The 20,617-nt window shown below is 44.5% G+C and overlaps 1 protein-coding gene across 1 annotated transcript in view; it reads right to left on the bottom strand.

The window, feature by feature from the left end:
• ADGRG4 (adhesion G protein-coupled receptor G4) overlaps window positions 1-20,617 on the bottom strand; it is a 179,258-nt gene that overhangs the window by 103,062 nt on the left and 55,579 nt on the right. The window contains exon 6 of the mRNA XM_068247901.1: window positions 20,300-20,398. Coding sequence (XP_068104002.1) covers window positions 20,300-20,398 — 99 coding nt within the window. The remainder of the gene's footprint in view (window positions 1-20,299; window positions 20,399-20,617) is intronic.

The following is a 20,617-nucleotide window of genomic DNA, read 5'->3' as shown; positions in this document are numbered from 1 at the left end:
AACCAGGAAATATTGTTAATACTCAGGACAACCTAGTCTGATGGGATCAGAATCTCTGTACTTGATGCAACTAAGCCAATGCCCATTGGCTGATTATTCTTGAGGAGGAAATTATCTATCAGGCAAGATATAAAATCTGTCCTGATTAATCGTGCCCCTCCTTTCCCCTAAAGCAGGTAAGTCAAACCAGTCTTACAAGGGCCGAGATCGTCACACATTTTTGATACAGCTCAAATGAATTGATGGGTCTGAATCAGGAAAGGTGTGGTCCATCAGGTAGAACACATTCCTCTCTCTCTCAGTCCATCATAAACACTGGCATGGATCTGGCCCTCCAGGCCTGGAGTTCGACACATGTGCCCTAAAGCAATGAGAGGAGCACTGAGATTGGATGCTTCCCAGTCATTGGTCTTTCCCTTCCCCAGCCAAGTGCATAAACATGAACAGTGAACTAAGCCAAGCATTAATGCTTATGAGATAGTTTGCAGCAATAATTCTCTTAGGAGAATCAGAATATGTCTGCATTCCGGATTAACTTTTCAATGTGCATCTGTAGGGACCAATTTATTAAAGTACACCTGAACTGAGAAGGATATGGAGTCTGTTATATTTACTCCCTTTTAAACAATGCAGATTGCCTAGTTGCCCTGCTGTGCCTCTGTTTCTAATACTTTTATGCCTGGTACACATCATGCAGTTTCCCATCAGATAGACGGGTCGAATCGATTATTTACGACAGGTCCGATTGGATACCGTTTCTCTGATCAATTTTGTATAGAAATGATCAGAAAAACGATCAAAATCAGATCGGACCACACACACGTAGTATTATTTATAGTAAAATTTAGGGGTTTTGGAATCACTTGCAACACAGTGCAAATGGCATCAAAGTTCGAAACTGTGTCACTTATTTAACTAAAAATGTGGGTTCTTCTGCAAACAAAAACAGAAGTATTGCTTTTACCCAGCAAGCCAAACCAAATCATACAGCGTTCCTCATATAGCTTGAAACAGAGACAGCAGACTCTTAGCAGAAATGTTTGCATAGTTCAGAAATTGACGCACCTGAAGTTTTACGTTGTTCAACAAAATAGGTACTTTTCACTGTCTCTCTGGAGAGTCCAGACAGGAACCTTGATTTACTCTGACAGCTTGTCTGCACACCTGAGCAAAAAGCCAGACCCCAATGGAACGTATAAGCTGTCCTGCAAATTGGGTTAATGCCTGATACACTTGTCACCAGTTTAGCTAAAACAATACCAAGACAAGCCTTAGGGGGATGGAAAATCCCACCCATTCTTTCCCTTTAATACCAGTGTGTGGAGCCCTGCACAGTTTTTTAAAAAAATTCAGCCATTAGTTTCCAACATCCAAGATTCCTTCCCCGCTTGCCTGCTCAGTGGGAACCAAAGGCAAAAATGAGTCCTGGATTGCACATTCAGGACTCATTTTCAAGTTAAAGCGGATCTAAACACAGAACGTCCTCTCTGCTCTAAAAGACACAAAACAGCATAATAACCTTTAACGAAAAACATTTCTTTGTTACAGCTCATACAAATACTAAAATAAATCTGCCCAGTTTCTACTTCCTGATTCATGGAAGCAGATACATTGTTAACAGCCTGTGCTTTCAAATGGGCTTATCTGCCATCTCTGCCGTGGCAGTCGTGACACAGGGGAGAGCTCAAATTACAACTTGTGATTAAACACAAATTAGGGGGGAATTAAATGGGTTAAACGCTCTAAATTCATACCGGGTGCATTTCTCTATGTTTTCCTTCTGTCCTGTATCTTAATATGGTTCCTCTACTCTGTTACGTCTTTCTGATTGCTTGAAAAATCTTGACATGTTGACTAAATCCAATGTCTTCTGGCATCTTCTCTGTATTTATTGTAAGCTGTAGGTATGTTGACTGAAGTTATACTTATTTATTACCTCTGGCCACACCTATATTTATGCATGCAGCGAGTTGAAGTGCAGGGTTACGTGGATGAGTTACATCAGTAGTGGCAATAAATTAAATTAAGCTACCAGATACCTTGAAGAAGATGAGGATGGATGCTGAATGCTGCAATAAACATAAGCAATGGCTGCAATCAACATGGAGATGACACTGGGAACCCCAGCTTCAATTAACATGACAAGAGTCTTCAAGCAAGCTAAATGAAGATTTCTAACAAAAACTAGAGCAGCGCCACTATGCATTTATAATAGGAACAGACTTCAAACAAGGTGCAGCACTGGAGAAAAATTGCAAAGCCTTCCATCAACATTAAAATACACATAGAATATTACAACCTGTGTAAGATAAAAGTAAAAAAAAAAAACTTTATAACTAACAGTATCATTGCCAGTTGCTTTTGCCTACTTTTGACGATTTCACGGAAATGTGACATTGCATAGTCCCTACACTCAACTAAAGTACAATCCTGCAGCGTCAAATAAGGGAAAAACCATAAGCTCCGTTGTGATAATGTGACACACGCGTACGTTCTGCGCTTCTATAGTAAGATGTTGCTTGCTTTTCGTACAAATGTTTTCTTGTCTTGTGCAAAGCGCTCTTAGATAGCTCTTAGACCATATTAAGATATAAAACTTCAATCAAGATAGGGTGCTGTTAAATTGGACCTGAACTCTTGGTCCACACTATATGCGCTTTTGTGTGCGATTGCGTTTGATTGGCGCTTGCTGAGTGCTTTTTTAAAAAAAATGCTCCCATTCATTTCCATGAAAATCATGGTAAAAATTGCCACGATCGCATATGCGGAAAACGTTTTATGCAACTTTTACCGCGATTTTTATGAAAGTGAATGTGAGCGATTTTTAAACCAGCGCTAATTAAACGCAAACGCTCACAAAAACGCTTATAGTGTGGACCCAGCCTAAAACCAAGTTACTTGATTTTACTGTATATGACAACACATCTTTTTTTACATTTTCCCCAGAGATCCACCTTTATGTTCAAGTATTGTAAACAAGGCCAATAATATTTGATAAAGTTATCAGAGTCCATATGATATTGCCGGTGTGCTGTATATAGTATAAACAGAGGTCTCTGCATCTTGTTTTTTTATTTGTTTTATATATATATATATATATATATAATTGCGATTTCTTTGCCTGCATAAAAAATAGCAAAAAAGACTATGGGCCCGATCCAATTCACTTTTTCTCCTTTTTCCTAAGAGAAAATTGTTCATCATCTGTTTAAGATAACTTTTCAGCACTCTGAAATTGAAAAAGTACCAAAAAGTAGGTGCGAGAGTGCTGTCAAAATTCTTCTGAGTACTTTCCTGCTTGCTGGTGGCTTAAAAGGCATTTTATTTATACGGTATGTAGAAATCACCTAGGAGAAAACTTAGAAGAAAAAGTGAATTGGCTCAGGCCCTATGAGTTTTGTTTTGTCTGTGTTTTGCGCAGTATCTTCTTGGGAATGTTTGAGCATTGACTGAAATCAGCTTGCAGGTGCCAAGCATGTGGCTACGCTTCTGAGGATAGTATACAGAGTGAATAGGGTGTCGCATTGCGTAGAAAGGAGGATTGTCCATAGAAAGGCTTGCGTGAGAATGGAAGGCTGTCTGCAAACATCACTACAAACAATACAAAATGGTTGGGTAATGCCGATCAATACATAAAGGACAATATTTAACTTGACACATCTGCAGCAAGAGAACAGTGACTCTCACTTCCTGGTGAGACATGCTTATCGATCGGTTCCTATTAAATGCTACACAGTGCTTATTGTTTCTTAAAGAGACTCTGTAACAATTTTTTCAGCCTTAGTTCTTCTATCCTATAAGTTCCTATGCCTGTTCTAATCTGCTCTGGCTTACTGCAGTCTTTCCTAACTGCACTGTCTCTGTAATAAATCAATGTATCTTTCCTCTGTCCTGTTTGTCGGGCTAAAGCTTGATTGTGTGGAATGTGCAGGGCTGCTTGTGATTGGTAGAAGCGATACACACCCTCTGCAGGCCCCCTGCATACTCTGAATGACTCATACACTATGCTTAGCTGAGCCTATTAGAAGCTGGTTAGTTTGTTTGTAAACACTGCCGAAAACTGTTAATTACAAGCCAGGATTGCAGCAGAGAGTGGCAGAAACAGCACAGAGGGGCACAGGAGAAAATAATGAATAGAATGGTATGCTTTATATTGTAAGAATATTAGAGTACAGATTCTCTTTAAATAAAGCCCACTATAGTTTTTCAAGACCTAGGACAAAAAAGGTGCAAAAGAGGCTACAATAGTATCCCCCACTCTCATATATACAAAAAAAATCCTTTGCATATTAGCATCAAAAGCACTTATGATAAGAAAGGCACAGATTACCAGCAGAAGCGAGGGCATGTTCCAGAAATAGGACCGCTATGCAATCAGCGACAAGAAGATACTATTACCAGCGAGTAAATACACATGTTAGGGTCAACAGAAACAATATATTATCAGAGTTATGCAAACATATACTCCGTGTTCACGTCACCGTGCTGCACCTGATGCTCCCAGCTAAAACCTATCTACCTCAGTTTCTCACTAAGGGCTGGTTTCCACTGCAAAGTGATGCGAATGCGGCTACCTTGGTCTCAGCACCCTGGAACTGGTCTAAAGTATAACACAGCAAACTTCAAGAGCGGAATCTGGCTAAGTGTGAATTCCCAGTTCCAACTGGTTCTAACACTGTAATGATCCGCTCAGCTGGCTGCACAGGCAGCCAGCTGTTTGACCATTCCTTATGTCTGAGAAATGTAGGTCTCTGGAAAAGAGACCTGGCTTCATCTTGCAACTTTCAGAGTTGCTTTGCTGAGGAATTTGCATACATGCAAATTGCTCAGCTGTCTCGTTGGAGGGCTGGCAGTATAAAAGCCTGCTGATGACCAGAAGGCTTCGCTGGTCATAACGGTTTGTTAAATCACTCCTAGAGTGTCAGCCTTTCCTGTTGGATTGTTGTAGCTAGCTTAGAGTAATTCTGGGGACTGCACTAGGCAGCCTCTCTAGTGCAGTTAGCCTGCTTATCTATTTTGTCTGTATTGTCTCTCTGTTGCGATTGTCCTGTCGCCAACGGTGGTCGTCAGGAAATCGTTCTGTCTGTCTGTGGGTGCTAACCAGGGCAGCGGTTGTTACTGGCAGCCCCTTCTGTTTTATCTTTCTTACTTGGATTGCACTAGCCTCTAGCGGTAGCGGCTGTGGATCCTTCTGATCACTTTCTTGGAGTATAGCTGGAGCAGCGGTTGCCACCGGCTATCTCATCTGTCTGTCTTGCTTAGATCGCACTCGCTCTGGCAGAAAGAGCAGTGGATCCTGCTAACTCTGCTTCTATACTTGGATCGCACTCGCTCTGGAGGTAAGAGCAGTGGATCCTGCTAGCTCTGTTACTTTACCTGGATCGCACTCGCTCTGGTGGAAAGAGCAGTGGATCTTTCCTATCCTACTTCCCGTCCGTCTGTCTGTCTTGTCTGATGCGACCGCTTGCTGTAGGCCCGGTGAGGTAACCGTTAAGCAAGCGCTCGTGTTCTCTGTTTCGTGGTTAGTTAGGCGTGCTTGTCTCTGTTGTGCTTAACATGCGGAGACCGCGCTGTAAACACGTTCGCTGTTGCGAATGAGTGTGGTCTTCGCGTTTAGTTAGCGTTTGTTATTTTGTTATTGTTATTTTCCTTATCTTCTCATTGTATGATTTGCTGTGCCTTTGCTACTCTCGTGCCCTGTCTTACTTAAGCCTTGTGTCACCTCTGGCAATCGCCTCTCCCGCGATTGCATTCCTACTTTGTTTCTGCTGTTGTGTGTGCACCGTCGCGGGTTGGCATCTAGATTGGTGCACATACATACATTCTGTCTCTGTGCTCATTCTCATTCGCAATTGCTTCTCTTGCGATTGCGTTCTCACTTGGTTTCCTCTGTTGTGTGTCCACCGTCGCAGGTTGGCGGCTAGATTGGTGGACATACATACATTCCTCATCTGTGCTTATTCGGTCTTGTGTTGCTGATAGCAATCGCCATCTCTTGCGATTGCCTTCTCACCTGATCTTCATGGTTGTGTGTTCATCGTCGCAGGGTGGCGACTAGATTGGTGGACACACATACCCTCTGTCGCTTTGCTCTCTCTCTTTCAGGGCTATCTTGCCCTGCGTTTCTTCACTTCGAAAAATTCCTGTCTGGCGTCTGTGGCAGGGCAGAGGATCTGTTCCTCTGCACTCCACAGCTCCATCTGCCGACGGGAATTTCCCTCTGCAGGTGCGTTGCACCTTTTGCTGGGTTCTCTCAAATTATACGCATGTGGAGGATTTCCGCAGTGTCAGCGCACATCCTGTGCGCTGACCACAGAGAGAATTCCACAATCGTTACAGTATGACCAGCCAAGCCAAAATTCCCAGTGTAGAGGGAATTTCCGATTTGTACGATTTGGTCGAATATGGGTCCTGTATCTTTAAGAGGTTTAAGATACTGGACTCTGAACGTTTCAGAGATGAGTTCATATCAGAATGTTCCAGATTCAAATCCTGAATGTCAGGCCACCAATATTTACACTTGGAGTGGTCAGATTGCTTATAATCTTTTCCAAGGGGATCTGTTTGTGTGGGCTGATGAGTATGCCAGACACAGGAATCTGAGACATAACCCTCGCAGGTTCCTGGCTCATGTGTTCTCTCACAAGCTTAGAACTCCCATGCCAGGCTATTTCTATGAGTTTTTTCCTGCAGTGCAAGATGCTGATCAGATGAGTTTATGCAACACCTCTCACTCGTTACCATATGCTAATGAGTGGGTGCTTGCAGGCCAGTATGCTGATTCGGCTTTTCAGCCAAAAAATCCATTGCCCATAGCAACTACAAATAAGGAGGTTATTTCTGTCAAGTCTGAAATGTGCAAAACCATTCAGTATGACAATCAGTCCAATGTTTCTGTTGCCACTTCAGGTTTTAAGCAGATGCAAGAGAACTGCCTTGAGATCTCTCTTGCATTTAAACAGCAGACATGCAAAGTTGCTAAAAAGGGAAAAACTAAAAATCGCAAGCATCTGAATAAAACACCCCAATCAAAAGCTTTTGTGGATCCTTTAATAGGCAGAATTGTTTTCTATATTAAAGGAGTAAGAAAGTCTATGCATGTTCCTGACCCCAATCCGTATGGGAGCTACTTAGATACCAGGTTGTTTGAGCCCCCATTTGCTCCCTGGGATATTGGAGGTTTGGTTGAGGAATTCGAGATGGATTGGAAGGCGTTTTGCGATTTCTATATCGCAGAAAGCGCAGAGACGCTAAACGCTTGTATAAATTCCGTGTACACTTTGATAGATTCTGCTGAGTGTGACAAATGTTTTGTGGATCCAGTGATGTGTGTGTGGCAGACGGTTTTGGATGAGTTGCACACACACCAATCAATTGATTCCAATAAAGAGATATCGTTATCGGATGATTGTTCCTACCTTTCTGGGGTAAAGCATGTGAGTTCAGACATTGTGCGATCTGAAATGAATGGGTGTACCACTATGGTTGGTCTCTGTGCGAATCATGAAAGATTCTCTCCTGACTGGGTGCAATCTGAATCAGTGCGATGTAATGCCTTTTTCTCAGATGTTCTTGCAGATTGTGATCAACATGAATGTGTCAGTTTTCTCAAAGCTATGTGGTATCCCTTGTCATTTAAAAACAGATCTTTAAGATCTTCCATCTATGATCCTGCTATGGGGAAAATTCCTAAACTATGCAGCATCAAAAGTAAGATTAATATGTCCAATAAAGTTTCTCCGGTTGTTGTCGCAATTTCTTCTGCTACTGAACCTATGCCTCACTCTGTTCACACCTGTAAAGGCCTGCTGCCTGATGACAGTTGCTCCAGTGTGTCTGTCTTGAACACTTTACAGTCTGGGCTGCAGATTGCGGAGGTTTGCGCTATGGAAGCGGCAGTTTCACAACCTAAAGCGATCTTGGATTCGCAAATTTTGCGTTCTGTCTCCTCGGATTTGTCATTGTTAGCCGAGTCTAAGGGTGAGACAGCGCTTTGGTTTTGCGAATCAGTTACTGGGGAATCCTTGCCTTGTCTAGAGAAGGTTTCTCTGAACCTGCCCTGTACCATGAATAACAAGATGATGTTCAATCACACTGACATTTGTGAGTCCCTTTCTTGCTCAGAGGCAGGTGTTAACTCTCCACCCTGTACTCTGGATGAGTCAGAATCTCCTGTGGTGACCCTAGAGGCTCGTCTGGGTGTTGCTACCATTCTCACCTGTTTTTCTGCCATTTTGGAATTACAGTCTAGTTTAACTGCTATGCAGAACCCTGTGTACAGTAAGATTAGAGTTAGGGAATCAGTGAGTGTCCCCGTAAAGATTCCCATGCATCCTGTTCATGAAGATAAAATTCAGTCTCAGCGTATTGTAGAACCATCCCTGGGACATTTGCTATGTCCACAAAATGTATCTGATGTTTTGCCCTGTAACATGGATAGTTCAGAATCCGTGATTTCTGTGTCAGAGAACTTGGGAAACGATGCCCCTGAGCCTTTTCCTGTTGATCTGGGGGTCTCCGACTGGCTCCCAGAGGGTGCAGAATCTTTAGGAGATGCCTCCTGCCCCCCAGATCTGTCTGAGGTTTTGCCCACTTCAGTGGGCATTGCTGTTGTACTGACTACCTTTGCAGCTCTGGTGGAACTCCACTCATGTGTAGTCAATCATGATATTACAGTCACAGAAATTTCTGAATTTGAGTCAGAGTCTTCTTTTGAAAGACTAGTACCTGTGACCTCCACTCGTGATGATTTTCTGCCCGGTCCTGGTGTTGGTCTTGTCGTATCGGACTCTGAGGTTGGCAGTTCCCCGACATGTCCTGAAGTTTCTACTGTGCTGGTGTACCCCGATGTGCTCTGTGACCCAGAAAGCCCCAGTGTGCCTCGGTTACCAGCATGCTGAGATGCTTCCTTGGTGGAGACATGCTCTGATGTTGCCTGCCTGCTTGCATGCCCAGGAGTGGTCCCTGAAAGTCCTGATCTTGATGGGTGTCCTGGTAATTCTGAATCCAGAATAATCATAGGCTCCATAGGGGTTCTTGGTAGTTCTCCATGTGAGCCTGGTGAGCGTTCCGGCCTCTTGGGATCTCTGTGGAGCTTCAAAGGGTTCTGGGAGATTCCGGGAGAAATTTTGCTTGGTACTCCGGATAGGATCAACAGTGGCTTTGGTGTTGAAAGGGACACTTCGAACAGGTATTGTGGCAGGTTTGGTGTTTTCTGGTGCTCCCTGGAAGGTGGTGGGTGTTGTCTGGAGGGTGTCGATGGCTTCTTCTCTGGCATTCACAGTCCTGATGGGTGTTACACTGAGACTTGCAGTACTGATGGGCATGTTTCGGTGGCTTCTGCTTCTGATGAGGTCGGTTTCGGGTGGACTGACTCTGGAATTGGGCCTTGTCGGGCTGTCCCGACCTTCATGAGTTTTCAGTTAGAGTTTTGTGGAAATACCAGTTTTGAGGGACGTCTGGAATCCGTCCCTGGGGGGAAGGGGGGGGGGGTACTGCAATGATCCGCTCACCTGATGCTCCCAGCTAAAACCTATCTACCTCAGTTTCTCACTAAGGGCTGGTTTCCACTGCAAAGTGATGCGAATGCGGCTACCTTGGTCTCAGCACCCTGGAACTGGTCTAAAGTATAACACAGCAAACTTCAAGAGCGGAATCTGGCTAAGTGTGAATTCCCAGTTCCAACTGGTTCTAACACTGTAATGATCCGCTCAGCTGGCTGCACAGGCAGCCAGCTGTTTGACCATTCCTTATGTCTGAGAGATGCAGGTCTCTGGAAAAGAGACCTGGCTTTATCTTGCAACTTTCAGAGTTGCTTTGCTGAGGAATTTGCATACATGCAAATTGCTCAGCTGTCTCATTGGAGGGCTGGCAGTATAAAAGCCTGCTGCTGACCAGAAGGCTTCGCTGGTCATAACGGTTTGTTAAATCACTCCTGGAGTGTCAGCCTTTCCTGTTGGATTGTTGTAGCTAGCTTAGAGTAATTCTGGGGACTGCACTAGGCAGCCTCTCTAGTGCAGTTAGCCTGCTTATCTGTTTTGTCTGTATTGTCTCTCTGTTGCGGTTGTCCTGTCGCCAACGGTGGTTGTCAGGAAATCGTTCTGTCTGTCTGTGGGTGCTAACCAGGGCAGCGGTTGTTACTGGTAGCCCCTTCTGTTTTATCTGTCTTACTTGGATTGCACTAGCCTTTAGTGGTAGCGGCTGTGGATCCTTCTGATCGCTTTCTTGGAGTATAGCTGGAGCAGCGGTTGCCACCAGCTATCTCATTTGTCTGTCTTGCTTGGATCGCACTCACTCTGGCGGAAAGAGCAGTGGATCTAGAGTTGAGCTGAAATTTTCGTAATTTCGCATTACTATAATTACGCATGCGAAATTTGCGATTACGATGCGAAATTAGCGTAGCGAAATTGCCATTAAAATCGTAATTTAAAATACCGTAAGCGTAATTTTCACCGCGAAATTTCGCGTTTCGTTCATGCCGTAATTTCGCATTAAACGCTACCGTAATTTCGCGTTAAACCGTAACGCTCCGTATAATATAAAAAAGCCGCCAACTTTAAGGGTTAATAGCAAAGCCCCCTTAAATGCTAAGAGCCTCAAATTTGGAGAATATATTAAGGAGATCAGGAGGAATAAGAGGAAATTTTTTTTTTTCAAAAAGACCTTATAGTTTTTGAGAAAATCGATGTTAAAGTTTCAAAGGAAAAATGTAAACATTTAAAAACCCGCCGACTTTAACGGTTAATAGCAAAGCCTGCTTAAAGTTTAGGAACACCAAATTCCCAGGGTATATTAAGGGGATCAGTGGGAATAAGAGGAAAAAAATTTTTTTCAAATAGACCTTATAGTTTTTGAGAAAATCGATTTTTAAGTTTCAAGGGCGAAAATGTCTTTTAAATGCGGAAAATGTCAGTTTTTTTTGCACAGGTAACAATAGTGTATTATTTTCATAGATTCCCTCAAGTGGGAAGAGTTTTACTTACTTCGTTCTGAGTGTGGGAAATATAAAAAAAAAACGACGTGGGGTCCCCCCTCCCAGACCTCTTTAACCCCTTGTCCCCCATGCAGGCTGGGATAGCCAGAATGCGGAGCACCGGCCGCGTGGGGCTCCGCACCCTGACTATACCAGCCCGCATGGTCCATGGATTGGGGGGTCTCGGAAGGGGAGGGGCAGCCAAGCTTTCCCCTCCCCCTCCGAGCCCTTGTCCAATCCAAGGACAAGGGGCTCTTCTCCACCTCCGATGGGCGGTGGAGGTGGAGGCCGCAATTTCCTGGGTGGGGGGTTCATGGTGGAATCTGGGAGTCCCCTTTAAAAAGGGGTCCCCCAGATGCCCACCCCCCTCCCAGGAGAAATGAGTATAGAGGTACTTGTAGTACCCCTTACCCATTTCCTTTAAGAGTTAAAAGTAAATAAACACACAAACACATAGAAAAAGTATTTTAATTGAACAAAAAACATAACCACGAAAAAAGTCCTTTAATATTCTTAATTAACCATTAATACTTACCTGTCCCTTTAAATAAATGATCCCACGCAATATCCTCGGAAATGTTCTATCAGTTACAATGTAACAAAGTTATTATGTAACAACTTTGTTACATTGTAACTACGCCGCACCCGACGCCACTCGCTGCTCAGCCGCCGCATACGCGTCCGTGCAGGACGCTAAGTCCCCGCAGCTCCCGCTGTCCACCCCGCCCACATCTGTCACCCACATGTCACCCACATGTGGGTGACATGTGGGTGACATGTGGGAGAGGCGGGGAGGGCAGCGGAGCCGGCGGGGACTTAGCGTCCTGCACGGACCCGACAGAGCTCTGAGCTATATAGCTCAGAGCTCTGAGAAGCATCTTTGTATTTGGGCTCCAAGGAGCCCCATTGGTCCTTAGCAGACCAATGGGGTTCCTTCAAATCAGAAGGAACCCCATTGGTCTGCTAAGGACCAATGGGGCTCCTTGGAGCCCAAATACAAAGATGCTTTCGAGAGCTCTGAGCTATAGCTCAGAGCTCTGTCGGGTCCTGCAGCGCAGACGCGGCGGCGGCGGCGGTGAGTGACGTCGGGTGCGGCGTAGTTACAATGTAACAAAGTTGTTATATTGTAATAACTTTGTTACATTGTAACTGATAGAACATTTCCGAGGATATTGCGTGGGATCATTTATTTAAAGGGACAGGTAAGTATTAATGGTTAATTAAGAATATTAAAGGACTTTTTTCGTGGTTATGTTTTTTGTTCAATTAAAATACTTTTTCTATGTGTTTGTGTGTTTATTTACTTTTAACTCTTAAAGGAAATGGGTAAGGGGTACTACAAGTACCTCTATACTCATTTCTCCTGGGAGGGGGGTGGGCATCTGGGGGACCCCTTTTTAAAGGGGACTCCCAGATTCCACCATGAACCCCCCACCCAGGAAATCGCGGCCTCCACCTCCACCGCCCATCGGAGGTGGAGAAGAGCCCCTTGTCCTTGGATTGGACAAGGGCTCGGAGGGGGAGGGGAAAGCTTGGCTGCCCCTCCCCTTCCGAGACCCCCCAATCCATGGACCATGCGGGCTGGTATAGTCAGGGTGCGGAGCCCCACGCGGCCGGTGCTCCGCATTCTGGCTATCCCAGCCTGCATGGGGGACAAGGGGTTAAAGAGGTCTGGGAGGGGGGACCCCACGTCGTTTTTTTTTTTAATATTTCCCACACTCAGAACGAAGTAAGTAAAACTCTTCCCACTTGGGGGAATCTATGAAAATAATACACTATTGTTACCTGTGCAAAAAAAACTGACATTTTCCGCATTTAAAAGACATTTTCGCCCTTGAAACTTAAAAATCGATTTTCTCAAAAACTATAAGGTCTTTTTAAAAAAAAAATTTTTCCTCTTATTCCCACTGATCCCCTTAATATACCCTGGGAATTTGGTGTTCCTAAACTTTAAGCAGGCTTTGCTATTAACCGTTAAAGTCGGCGGGTTTTTAAATGTTTACATTTTTCCTTTGAAACTTTAACATCGATTTTCTCAAAAACTATAAGGTCTTTTTGAAAAAAAATTTTTTCCTCTTATTCCTCCTGATCTCCTTAATATATTCTCCAAATTTGAGGCTCTTAGCATTTAAGGGGGCTTTGCTATTAACCCTTAAAGTCGGCGGCTTTTTTATATTATACGGAGCGTTACGGTTTAACGCGAAATTACGGTAGCGTTTAATGCGAAATTACGGCATGATACGACTGTAATGCGAAAATTACGCGAAAATTACGCTTACGCGAAATTTCGCGAAATCCTTCTTCATTACGATTATGTACTTACGGCCATAATCGTAATTACACTAATTACGCGAAATTTCGCAAAATCGTAATTAGGTCATTACGCTCATCTCTAAGTGGATCCTGCTAACTCTGCTTCTATACTTGGATCGCACTCGCTCTGGCAGTAAGAGCAGTGGATCCTGCTAGCTCTATTACTTTACCTGGATCGCACTCGCTCTGGCGGAAAGAGCAGTGGATCTTTCCTATCCTACTTCCCGTCCGTCTGTCTGTCTTGTCTGATGCGAATGCTTGCTGTAGGCCCGGTGAGGTAACCGTTAAGCAAGCGCTCGTGTTCTCTGTTTCGTGTTTGTGTGGCGGGGGTTAGTTAGGCGTGCTTGTCTCTGTTGTGCTTAACACGCGGAGACCGCGATGTAAACGCGTTCGCTGTTGCGAATGAGTGCGGTGTTCGCGTTTAGTTAGCGTTTGTTATTTTCCTTATCTTCTCATTGTATGATTTGCTGTGCCTTTGCTACTCTCGTGCCCTGTCTTACTTAAACCCTGTGTCACCTCTGGCAATCGCCTCTCCTGCGATTGCGTTCCTACTTTGTGTCTGCTGTTGTGTGTGCATCGTCGCGGGTTGGTGACTAGATTGGTGCACATACATACATTCTGTCTCTGTGCTTATTCTCATTCGCAATCGCTTCTCTTGCGATTGCGTTCTCACTTGGTTTCCTCTGTTGTGTGTCCACCGTCGCAGGTTAGCGGCTAGATTGGTGGACATACATACATTCCTCATCTGTGCTTATTCGGTCTTGTGTTGCTGTTAATAATCGCCATCTCTTGCGATTGCCTTCTCACCTGATCTTCATTGTTGTATGTTCATCGTCGCAGGGTGGCGACTAGATTGGTGGACACACATACCCTCTGCCGCTTTGCTCTCTCTCTTTCAGGGCTATCTTGCCCTGAGTTTCTTCCCTTCATACAATTCCTGTCTGGCGTCTGTGGCAGGGCAGAGGATCTGTTCCTCTGCGCTCCACAGCTCCATCTGCCGAGGGGAATTTCCCTCTACAGGTGCGTTGCACCTTTTGCTGGGTTCTCTCAAATTATACGCTTGTGGAGGATTTCCGCAGTGTCAACGCACATCCTGTGCGCAGGGAGAGAATTCCACAATCGTTACAAACACACTGTAGGATCTGACTGAGGTCTGAGTGCTCACACGTTAGTATTCGCAACGGCAGACAACCTGCAACTGACAAGCAAGTCCTATAAGTACGCAGAGCTCTCACCAGCCCCGCCCCAGCCACTCAGCCAATCCGGAGCACAGCCGGAGTCAGCTGACCGGCCTGATCAGCTGACTTCCCTTCTACTGACATAAAGGTCCGTGCGCGCGTAGCTCTCCACCTGTGTTGTGCACTAGAAGGACCAGGCGAACCAGCAGCATGTAGCCGCACGGCAGAGGCCGCCGGCTGGAACGCGGAGATAGCCGCCCTACCACTTGCCCATGTGGCGGCATCTCCGCTATTCATTATAGTACCCCCCCCCCTCCCCCGAGGAGTGGGCTCCAGACACTTCCCACTCGGCCTCTCAGGGTGCAAGTCATGAAACTCTTTCTTTAATTCTTCCGCATGCATGCAACAGTTCTCTCCTCCAGACCATACCCCTTCCAGTGGACCAGACACTGCACAGAATTCTGCACTACGCGAGAATCTAGAATCTTCTCGATCTCATACTCCGGTTGGTCGTCAACCATCACAGGGGGGGAGGGAGAGGAACCCACGTGCACTGCCGGCTTCAACAGAGACACATGGAACGATCTCACACCTCTCATGCTGGCTGGGAGATCAATCGCATAAGTGACATTATTAATCTTTCTGAGCACTGGATATGGTCCTATAAATCTAGGTCCCAGTTTAGGTGACGGTTGTTTCAACGCCAAATGTCGAGTAGATACCCACACCATGTCCCCCGGGGAAAACTTCCACTCTACAGACCGTCTCTTGTCTGCCTGTTTTTTCTGAGTCCAAGGTTTATTTGGCACTGGTAGGGATTGCAATGTACCCACTGGCGCCTGATGAGATGGCTTACCTTCTGGAATATGTCGTTGGTAAGGGCCCCCGAGTAGCCACCCAGTCCTCCCAGGTCTCAGTAGCTGCCAAGACCACCTTCTGAGGTAGAATGGTCTTAGGCTCCAAACACCTAGATAGAGCGTCTGCTTTGATATTTTTACTACCTGGTATATGTGTAACAGGTGACCGGGAAGAACAGAGTTCGTCAGCAAATTCCGCACACTGCACTGCCACTCCTCCGACCTGTATCTTGGTAAACAGCAACTCTCCCCAAACGCTGATAAAAAATGGGCTGACCATCTCTGTAGTTGACCTGAAGCCCAGTCAATCTGAGGAGAGTGGAGTTGCAACCAGGGCATACCAAGAACAACGGTAGAGGTTACCATTGGCAGAACCAGGAACTGTAATTTCTCTCTCTTTATGTAATACCCCTAAACTACACAACAATAAGGGGGTTTGGAAATGAGGTTGACTACTCTGGAGAGTCATCTACTGCAGTGACCAGAATCTGCCGATCTAGTGGGAATAAGGGAATCCCCAATTTTTTTACGAAATCATAATCTATGAAGTTAGCTGCAGAACCGGAGTCTACAAAGGCTTCTGCGGAACTCGTCTGACCCTCCCATGTAATGGAGCAGGGAGGGAGCAGACGATTATTGTTTAGAGATAAAGACCACTCGCCTATGGTATGACCTCTGACTACCCCTAGGCGGCAGCAATCTCCTGGCTTTTCAGGACAAATCTGGACAACCTGGCCCCCTTCAGTACCATATAGACCAAGTTTCCCTGACCTTCTGTGAATCTTTTTCACTTGTCTCAGCCCCGAGTATCCGATTTGCATTGGCTCGTCTGGAGGTGACGAAGGTAGAGAAGAGTCGTATGAGACAGACCTTATAGCATTCCTACCACGAATCTGTTTCTGGTAGCGCAAGCGGCGATCTATCTGCACGGCCAAATAAATTGCCTCGTCGACAGATTTGGGTTCAGGATGACCTATCATCACATCCTGGATTGCATCCGACAATCCTGCCAAAAAACAGTCTAATAATGCATATGCTCCCCATCTAGCTGACACAGCCCACTTCCTAAACTCAGCGACGTAACCCTCAACCGATTTACGACCCTGCCTGAGCATCTTGAGCTTCTTTTCAGCAGTGGAAGCAATATCCGGATCATCATATATATTAGCCATGGCCTTAAAAAATTCCTGAACTGATGATAACGCCTCATGCTCTGCATGCAGGCTATATGCCCATGTTTGGGAATCACCTGACAACAGGGTCTTTATGAAAGTTACCCTTTGACACTCAGTTCCTTACAAGGTAGGCCTCAACTCAAAATAAGACAGTAACCGATTTCTGAAATTCCGAAAGTCAGATCTATGGCCAGAAAATTTTTCAGGTACGGACATGCGAATGTCCGTGACTGGATGGGATCGCACTGTATTTATAGTCAATTGAAGTTCCTGAATAGCCCCAGATAGTTGATGGATCTGAGTCTGTTGGTTATTGATCACCCCGATAAAATTGTTTACCGCGGTGGTCAGGACATCAACCTGACTATACAGTGCGTCCATAATGTTTGGTCTGCCGTTCTGTAACGATTGGTGTCAGCACACAGAGAATTTCTGATTATTGGTGATCTGCAGTATCACCAACAATACAGATGCTATACCCGATTATGTGTGATCTGCAGAATCACCAATAATACCAGTATAGCTTGACACAGGACACCTAATGTGGTAAAGTGTTTGGTGCAACAGTAAGAAAGGTTATCTCCCGAGGAGTGGGAGATACAGACTCTACTGCAGCCAGTGGACCCCTGAGGTGCAGGTGGCCACTGGCGGTACTCTAGCTGACATCCTCAAGCTGAGGAGAGACAGACTGTACTGCAGCCAAGGATTCCCTGATAGATTGGGAATCAGACTGTACTGCAGCCAAGGATTCCCTGATGGATTGGGAATCAGACTGTACTGCAGCCAGTGGACTCCTATGGGGTAGAGCCCCCTGACTGAACTGCAAGAAGGACTTCCTGAGGAGCAGGTAGCCTTTGCAGCTAATTTACACCTGGAGGGTTAGAGTCACGAGTAGTACAGTAAGACTGATCACTCAAGGGATGAGTGACAGCCAGAAGGGTCAGACAGAAGGCTGATTCGGTAACCGGGTACAGGCAAGGTTGGCAACAGGTAGACAGATGGGCGGAGGTACCGAATCAGACAGCAAGAGAGAGGTCAACAGAGCCAGAGGTCATAACAAATATCAATACGCACAATCCTAGTCTGAGGTGTGAGGTCCTTGGTCTCGACACCCGGGAACTAGTCTAAAGTTACAATAGTGGCAATGTGCCTCCGTGCAGAGGCGCATTTCCACTATTGGACCTTTTTGAGCTTGTACTCCTTGCCTGATGAAGCGGGTTATACCTGCGAAACGCGTTGCGAAGTGCCAAAATAAATTGTTATTTGCGATTTGAACAATCTCGATTGTCCATCATTTCAGGAGGTAAGCCCACCTGTACTCCTCCTTTTTAGTTGTTTTTAGATCATTTTTACCTGCCTGGCGCCTCTGTCCACATTTGCACAAACTCATCAGCAGGACTGTCAGGCAACTGGTATTGTTTAAAAGGAACTAAATATGGCAGCCTCCATATTCTTCTCACTTCAGTTGTCCTTTGAGGTGGCCATACACTTATAGATGGCCATCAGATAAAACCATCAGATAGATTCCAGATGCCTGTAAGATCAAATCTGAGAGGAATCCAATCTGATATGTGACACACAATAGAAAGAGATGTTCAATAGATTTCACATTGAAATCTATTAAAAATCTATCGAACTGCAGCTTTTCACTGTTTGATACAGTGCAATGCTATAGGCTGTCAATCTGCCACCACTCCTGACACACCAATGATAGATCTACATTTTCCGTCTGGCCCGACCAACGTATTTGATGAATTTCGGCTGAAAATCGATTGATCGGGCCACCCGCTGAATTGATTTTTAGCTGATATGATTTAAATGATTGAATCATCTGAAAATCGATGGGAGAAATCAATAAGTATCTGACCTCCTTTAGACCTCATTTACACTATGGCTCTTATTCCATTTACTTTTTTCCTAAATACTCTGCAAGTAGATAATTCTGCATCTTATCTACAAAATAACTTTTAGCACCTGGTAACAAAAAAAGCAGGTAAAAAAAAGTTTATTTTGAGTATTCCCTTGCTAGGAGGGGGCTTTAAAATGATTTTATTAATATGGTGTAAAAAAAACTCCTGTGAGAAAACTCAAGAGAAAAGTTAATTGAATAAGGGCCTACGAGATTTTTTTATATATACAAATCTTTAGTACTGGAATACATTTAGCTCAGATGCAGGACTCACGATGCGACAAATAAAATCCATTTCTACTAATCCTCGCCACAGCTCCGGTCCTCCTGGGTGTATCGCTTGCCGCCCGTAAAGAGCCTCGAATCCCAAATAGAAATCTGACAAGAGCTTGTCAGATTTCAGATCCGGACGATGCTCCTATTTATGTACAAGCGAGGGCAGCCACATGCGCAGTATGCCAGAGCTGCTTGTGCACTAGTGGCTCCGTGCTACAGTGCAGGCATGGCCATGGTGGTCATGCGGGTGCAACACGGCCACGCTCATGCACAAAGAGGAGCTTGGACCAGATCTTTCAGAGGGCAGGTGACATGGTGAGGAGGACAAGGGAAGCCTCTGGAGGATCCAGAGGCTTCCGTCTTCTTAGGTAAGTATCTGATTTTTGACCCAAGCTTTGCCTCGGCTATACTTTAATATTACCAATCTTATACTGTTGTTAAAATAATGCTGACAACAAACTCATCCCATAATCCCTTATCTCACATTAAGCATCCTACTCCCTCTACACCTAATATTGACCCTCCTTCTAGCTCTACACCAAACACTAGCACTCCTAATAGTAGAGGAGTTGCTGCTACTTCTAATACTAACCTCATTGCCCCTACTAATCTTCCTTCCACTACACCAAACACTAACCTTCCTTCACTATACCTAATACTAATCTTCCTCCATCTAACACTTACCTTACTTACTGATATGTGCTTGCCAAGTCAAGAGATAAATGCCCATGTGGCTACTTCTGGGGGCTAGCCACGCCGCCTTCCATTCAAGTGTTTTGGCACTCTCTGTATCGGAGATGCAGAGTGCCACAATAGCACCACAGCACTTGGCTGCAAGGGGGCACGGAGCAACTCTGAAAGTGAGTTATACAGAAAAGACCACAGAAGTCAGCATAACCTTACATGAATACACGGCATGCCCACTAAGTAATTTTTGACCATATATAGTCTCTTTAATATTGCAAGCTATTAGGCATGGTCGGAAATGCCTATTTCTGATATCGTAGAAATTTTGATTTCTGATTTTCCAGGAGTGTTTTATCAGTCATTTCTTGCATCAGAGAATGCAAAAAATGAAAAAAATAAATAAAGACCTAAAATCGGAAAAATGAATTTCAGAAATGCTGCAAATCAGTCTTGGTCTAAAATTTAAATTTTGCAGGAAAATTCAGCATTCTCTGATTGGTCTAACGCTTCTGAGTTCTGTATTTGGGCTAAAATGACAGAGTTGGGGTAAATCAGATTTCCGCAGAATTCGGATTTCCATTTTCTGATTTCCAAATTTCAATTCCGTGAAATCCAAATGAGTATCCCTACAGGCTATGCTTCCGCCAAGGATATTATCTGCCGACGGCATAGAAAGTAATCACTTATTTAGCACTGACAGCCCATGTAAAGCAATGCGATCATTATTATTTTTGATTTGTAGGGTTAAAATACAATGAATGCAAACAAATGCATTACATTAAATATGTGACAGCTGACAAATTTTAACATAGACATAGTGTACAATTTTCCAGGGTTACATAATGCAATTATGGCCCCCAACTGTTAACTGTTAACACACATATGCAGTTCCAGTTTGAAGTATCAATAAAATAAGAGTTCTTTCACATTACCTTTTGATTCCACCTGGAGTATGGTAAGGACCAGCAGAAGCAAAAGCTTCAGGAGATGTTGACTAGTGCTTGACGCCTTCATCTTTATTGCTTTTACATCTAGAAGAAAAAGACATGACACCAGCTTATTGTCTTCACGTAGACTGTTTTCCCACTATCTTGTTTGAGCTTCCTATCACAGCAGGATATTGAAATAACCCATAGGAAATATACAGTAGGAGCAATGCAAACATTAGGACATTCAGAGCCGAGTAATGACAAGCACATTGTGATTAACTGAGCTGATTTTATAGACGGTTATATGTTATATAGCTTGAC

This window comes from Hyperolius riggenbachi, chromosome 8, assembly GCF_040937935.1.
Source record: "Hyperolius riggenbachi isolate aHypRig1 chromosome 8, aHypRig1.pri, whole genome shotgun sequence".
NCBI lineage: Eukaryota > Metazoa > Chordata > Amphibia > Anura > Hyperoliidae > Hyperolius > Hyperolius riggenbachi.
Note: the sequence above shows the minus strand (reverse complement) of the source record. Positions and strands in the feature narration are given on the sequence as shown.